The 6000-nt window shown below is 54.1% G+C and overlaps 1 protein-coding gene across 2 annotated transcripts in view; it reads right to left on the reverse strand.

The window, feature by feature from the left end:
* Nucleotides 1–5047, reverse strand: part of COL12A1 (collagen type XII alpha 1 chain) — a 110319-nt gene extending 105272 nt beyond the window's left edge. For both annotated transcript variants that reach the window (XM_008139503.3, XM_028156727.2), the window contains exons 1-2: nt 4743–5047; nt 1613–1726 (exon numbers count right to left, since the gene is read on the reverse strand). In XM_008139503.3, coding sequence (XP_008137725.2) covers nt 1613–1685 — 73 coding nt within the window. In that variant the 5' untranslated portion in view covers nt 1686–1726; nt 4743–5047. The remainder of the gene's footprint in view (nt 1–1612; nt 1727–4742) is intronic.
* Between the last annotated feature and the right edge of the window lie 953 nt (nt 5048–6000).

Genomic DNA, 6000 nt, shown 5'->3' on the forward strand with positions numbered 1-6000 from the left:
ACCGGTTTGGCTCAGTGGATAGAGCATCAGCCTGCAGACTGAAAGGTCCCAGGTTCGATTCCGGTCGAGGGCATGTACCTTGGTTGCGGGCACACCCCCAGTAGGGGTTGTGCAGGAGGCAGCTGATCGATGTTTCTCTCTCATCGATGTTTCTAACTCTCTATCCCTCTCTCTTCCTCTCTGTGAAAAATCAATAAAATATATTAAAAAAAAAAAAAAAAAAAGACGAGCCAGCAAGGTTCTGTCACTTTTCTAAACATAACCATACATTTTAGAGACTCTCTGCTTTTCCTAATCTTCATTTTTTGTACCTGCAATCTTGAAGTAGAAAATCAAACACAATAGAAAGTTTTTGAAAATCTCAGTGTTGCCATGAAATAGCTTTACAAGCTCTAAAGAACCAGAATTCACCCTGAACTTCCACAACTGGCCCATGTAGAGTATTTCTTTTTCCCTTAACTCCATCAGGGGCATTTCTTTATTGAAAAAGAAGAAGAAAAATATTAAGTTGTCTTTTATGGTATTACTCCATTTACCTTGCAGGACAAAACAAAACAAACACAAAACAAAACAAAAAAACTAGTTTGTCAGGTCTCCCATGATAATTTAGGGCATACAGGAGCCCCCACTGGGTTAATATATAGAAATGGCTTCTTTAGCAAATACTGAGAAATGAAGGCGTCAAGTGCACACAAGAAAACGAAGTGAGGTCGAAAATCTATCAGAAGCCCTTCGTTTTCCAGAGGGCGAGGTCATCAGAGCCATTTTGCAGACCTTGGGGTCAAGGCTACCCATCTCCCAGCCCCTGACCAGCTCCATGCGCGGGTCTGATGCTGGAAGAAAGAGGAGAGGGAGGTGCTGCCCAGCTGGCCTGGCGCCCGCTGGCTTCCAGGATTGAGAACTTTGGCCCAGACCCAACCTTTCTGCTTTCTGCTGGGCCTGGGCCACAAGCCTCCGAGCCCCGCGAACCGAACAGCAACAACCCTGCGCGGCGGGAACACAATGCGGGTCCAGGATCTCTACTTGCCACCCATCCCCTGGGGGTCTGGCTGCTACCTCATTTGTCTGCACCATCCGACACTCCGACACTCGGACTGAGATGCCCACAAAACACACAGACGCACAGAGCCGGCGCGGTTGGAGTCTTTTATTTTGTGCTGTCACCAAGGTCGTGGCCCAAGCCCGGTGGTCACCAGCTACTCGGGGGCGAGCCCATCCTCGCACCAGGCTCCTGGGTAGCACCTGGAGGCATCCTGTTTGCAGACGTGGGAGCAGCCGTCACCCCCTCGCCGACGGACAGCTGGTCCTCTTGGAAGGCCGCCGTGCAGGTGGCAGTGTGGACAGCACACCGCAGAGACAAGCGCAAGGAGACCACACAGCACTGTACGGAATGGATTAGGCAGAATACGAAAGAGCTGCACTTGAGAGCCGAGAAATGGACAAACCTCAGTAGAAGAGGGAGCTTCTCTGGAGGAGAGAAACCCCTGGAGAAAAGGAGAAGGTGCGGGGAAACAGAACAAGCTATAGAAGGAAGATTCACTTGTTCTTTTTTTCTTTTCTTTTCTATAATTCTGCATTGTCACTGGGGGAGGGGGAAGGAAGAGTCTTTTACCTTCTGCCTCAATGGAAGACAGGAGCAGGGCGGCACCCAGGATGGCGAGCGCTGGGGGAAGCCTGGTCTTCATGCTGGGCCTGGGCCTCGGAGCTCACAGCCACATGAAGGGGTCTGAGGGAGGAAGCAGTCACTGCATCAGAACCGGGCCTGGGCAGGCCTAGAACCAGGTTAGAACTGGAGCCTGGCCCTGGGCCAGGACCCAACCAGATCTGCCTTGATAACCACCGGGGGCCGAGCCCGGCGTCTAATGAATGGGCTTATTGTGGAGCGGTGGAAGTCAAGTTCATCTAGAGCAGTTTAATCATGGCACCAAGAGGGAGTTCAAGTTTAAAGAGGGTCCTGTTTCCTGGAGGCGGGTCCTGCTTAGCAGCCACGGTGAAGGCTCTACCAGACCCCACATGACTTCACCCTGCCTGGGTGATGGCTAATTCAGAGGTCGTTTTATCCCTGACTCAACCAAATGTCTCTTCCAGCTGGGGATTTTATTTGGCCTGCCACTTTTTCCTAGCTGCTGAACTCTTTAGGTAACTGTGCTTTAGTGGTCTCAGGGTAATTTGGAAAAGTATAATAAACCTCTTTTACTCTCTTTTTTCCTCATTTTGTCCTGCCTACAAATATGCAGCTCTTTAGTTCTGAAATGGATTATACAGAAATATGAAAGATCCCCTACTAGCTGTGTTGTCTTCACATCTAATAAATCCTTCACCCAAAATTAGGGGAAAACAATTCTAAAATACATCATAAACAAGGGACACGCAATAGACGAGACAAAACACTCCTGTTTCCCAAAGATATTTTTTATAAAAATTCTCAGTAATAATTAATCTTTTCATTTAACTGTTCATTTATCCCAGAAGATGACAGGTATGTGTTCTCCAGAGAAGAATATGTCCTAGTCTGATTTTTCCTGACTTAATAACTAGATTATTAATTCCTTAAAGGCAAAGGGTCTCATTCATCTTTTGTGGTCCCCAGCACACAGTAGGTGCTTAACCCATGAGGGTAGAAGGGAATCTTCTAAAACATTCTAAGGTCCAATCCATGAAACAAAAGCCGCTAGCAATGAACTGAACTGGGAAGCTGCGAGAGGTAAGACTTAAAAAGAGAGTTGACTCTGGGTACATAAATTATTGTAAGGGCAACAAACTAGGCCTCATGCTCGGGAATCCAAAAATGAGCCAAAGGGTCGAGCCCTCTCTGAGCAAAGAACCTGACAAGCTCCAACCAGGTCTTTCCAAATAACTGGCACAACGTATTAGGGCAGCTTTCCTCGGCCTGAGTGTAAATTGCATTTTAAATGTCTGCTGAGCAGGCATGCCAAATTTGCCCGGAGCACTTGTTTATGAAGCCAAAATTAAGATGTTGGCACTGCTCTGGAGATCCAAAGGCTCTAGCAATTTCTTTCTCCCTAATTAACAACTGTTTGACATTTCTAACCCTCTTCTACATCAGTGAAAAGCAAGAAGTGAAACTGGCCCATTGTTCCCGTCATCTGGCCTTTACTTTGCTATAATAATTTCCAACTCAGTTGGCAGTCGTGCTCGCGAAAAGTTAAAGGCTGACAATCTACCCACCGAAAAGCTGTGTGCAGATATTTTTTAAAACCGCTAGTCTCCACCAAAAAAAAAAAAAAAAAAGCAGTGGAGGCGCTTTTGTCTGGGTCTAGAGCGCCACCTATCGGCTGCCTGATTCAGTGGCAAGAATGAATCACATTGCGGCCGAGTATCTGAACATACAGTCAGTTCATCCAGCCAGCCAGGCATTCGTCCATATGTCTTTTTCTTTCCCTTTTCCTTTTATTTATTTTTTTTTTTAGCTTTCTCTCCTTTTAGCCAAAACATTTACCGGAATGCTTAGCAACACTTCATTGAGCATTCTCAGACATAAATGTCTGAAAGCTGCCGTCCCTACGTGGCAGCGAGGATTCCCTCACTTCACCCTCATGAATGAAAATGAGTCATTTGGGGGGCGGAGGGGGGTAGAGGGGGGAATCTTAAGGGATACGTCTCCTTCTGCCTCTTTGCCCCCTCCCAACCCCGGTGGAAGAGGCCAGTTCCTTAACTTAAAGTTTAAAATGGAAATAAAACCTCCCCCGTCCCATCCCGCGGAGGTCCCTCTAGAACCCCTGCTTGTCATCTGCCTCCTCTGCCCACCGCTACCTGGACCACAGTCGGCCCAGGGCGAGTTGAGCGCTCGTTTCCTTTCTTGCCCCCTCCCACTCCCGGCGTCCCAGCACGCTTTAGAGGGTCCCGGTTGAGGTGGCGGGCAGGGGTTCCTGGAAAGCCCCCAATGGTCACCTGAATGGAGGTCCTGAGGATGCTGGATTTGAGGTACCTTTTCTGTTCCCTGGCTCCGGGTCTCCGGTCCGTAAATGAACCCGGCCGGCGCCCACGCTCTCTGATCCCTGCAGGCTCTGGGATGGGGGGTGGAAACTACCTAAGAGGTTCCACGGACCCTGCGTAGGGCCTCCACCACTGCACTCGGGAAGAAGTCGGGGGAGGGAGCTTTCTCCAGAAGCTCGGGAAACCCGGCCAGCGCCGAGCTCCCGGGAACCGGGCTCACCCGCCATCTCGGAGGACGCTTTGCAAAGCGGAGGAACGAGCCAGAACACTCGACCAGGAATCTGTCTCAAGATGCCACACACACCCGCGCAGCCCCGGCCGACGAGCTGCAGAGCACTCAGCCGGCCCTCCAAAGAATTCCACACCGTGCGTCACCGAAACGCCTCCCCTGCGCCCGGGCGCCCCGGCGAAACGGCGGGCGCGAGACAACGCGGGGCCGGCGGCCACGGCACCGGGCGCACCCCTCATTGCCATCGGCAGCGCCTAATAGATTCCACTGCTCCACCAAGAGAAACATGGGACAGGGTCCTGGACGCGCACGCCGCCGCCTGCACCCGCTCTTAAGCACAGCCCCAATTCTTCCTCTCTCAAGGACACCAAGGAACCACAGAACCCGAGTATACCTGGCACATCCCAGGCACATCTCCACACTTACAAGTCCAAACGGTCCTCGCCCGGGATCCTTAACGGCTCAGGGCGGAGCAAAGCAACAGGCTAGGAGCAAGTTTCCCTCGTTATCGCTGGGAGGGATGGGGCCCGAGGAAAGGGCCGGGAGCCGAACCGACCTGAGACGGCTGGGATCCAGGTGCAGGCGGCGGCGGCGGCGGCGGCGGCGGCTCTCCGACGCCCGGGAAGGTTGCGCTCGCGGCGGCCCCACCACGCCCGGACCAATTGGCGGCGAAGCGCTCGGGGAGCACCTGGCGGCGGCCGCGAGTTGGGTAGCGGCGGGGCCACCTGGAAGGAGGAGGAGGAGGAGGAGGAGGAGGAGGCGGTGGTGGAGGAGGATCCCGGCGAGAGCGGCTGGAGCGACGGAGCCGGCGGGGACGGCGAGGGCACCGCAGCTGCCGGCGCGCGGACGCGTCTGGGGCGGCTCGCCTGCGCCGAGTGGGAAGAGGCTCCGCGCCGCGGGCTACTTAATAGAGGGCTGTTCCCAGCTCTCAGTTTACTCGGTTACGAAACGCCTGGGAAGGTGGACGGCTGCCACGGGGTGATGTATGCTCCTCCGGCGGTGAAGGAGGTCTACTTTTGGGAACGTGTGCATACTTCGAGCATTCCTTCGGCGTGAGGTGGCGATCGCGGTAGTAGCGGTGCCCCGCCGCCGGGGAGCGGGGGAGGGGGTGCAGGGCGGGAGCGCGGGGGGGGGGGGGGAGGAAGCGGGGAGGGGGACAGCCGCGGCCGGGTTCCCTGCCAAGGGAAGCCGCGCACTCCTCCGCTTGGGGCGGGCTGGGGAGCTCGGGTTTCCCCTGTGCGTGCGATTTCCTTTGATGAATTTATTTTTTTTCTAAATTAAGAACCATGGGAGGGAGAGCGGCGACTCTCGTTTTCAGAACGGCAGGAAGGTGCGAGCGACCCCGCCCCACCCTAGCCCCATCCCTCACCATCGCCGTTCTACACCTTCCTCCCACTGCGTCCTGGGTGCACTTAACACCGATTTACAGGGTTTCCATTAACTAACTGTCTGTGCACGCGGCTCGCCTTCTGTCTTTTTCAGTCTCAGGAGCGGCGACTGGAAACCCGGACAGCCGCCCGCGCCGGGCTGAGCGACGGGATGGCTTTCCCAGTCTCGTCTCTCTCTCTCCCCTGGCGCTTAGGGACGGAACGGAGAGGCTTGGTGTGCGCCTTCGGAGAGGGCGGCCACCGCTAGGACACCCCGGGGTCCCCCTAACAGGAAAGCCCTTCGGGAACCAGTTCCACCCACTGTCGAAAGTTCTCACTCGGGTCAGGGCGAAACCTGGCCCCGAGCGGAGGATTCGGACCCAAAGCTCTATCCTTGAAACCCCGTGGGGTCAAGGCAAAGAAGGGAAGTGAGTTTCCCCCCCCCCC

Source organism: Eptesicus fuscus, chromosome 10 (genome assembly GCF_027574615.1).
Source record: "Eptesicus fuscus isolate TK198812 chromosome 10, DD_ASM_mEF_20220401, whole genome shotgun sequence".
Taxonomy (NCBI): domain Eukaryota; kingdom Metazoa; phylum Chordata; class Mammalia; order Chiroptera; family Vespertilionidae; genus Eptesicus; species Eptesicus fuscus.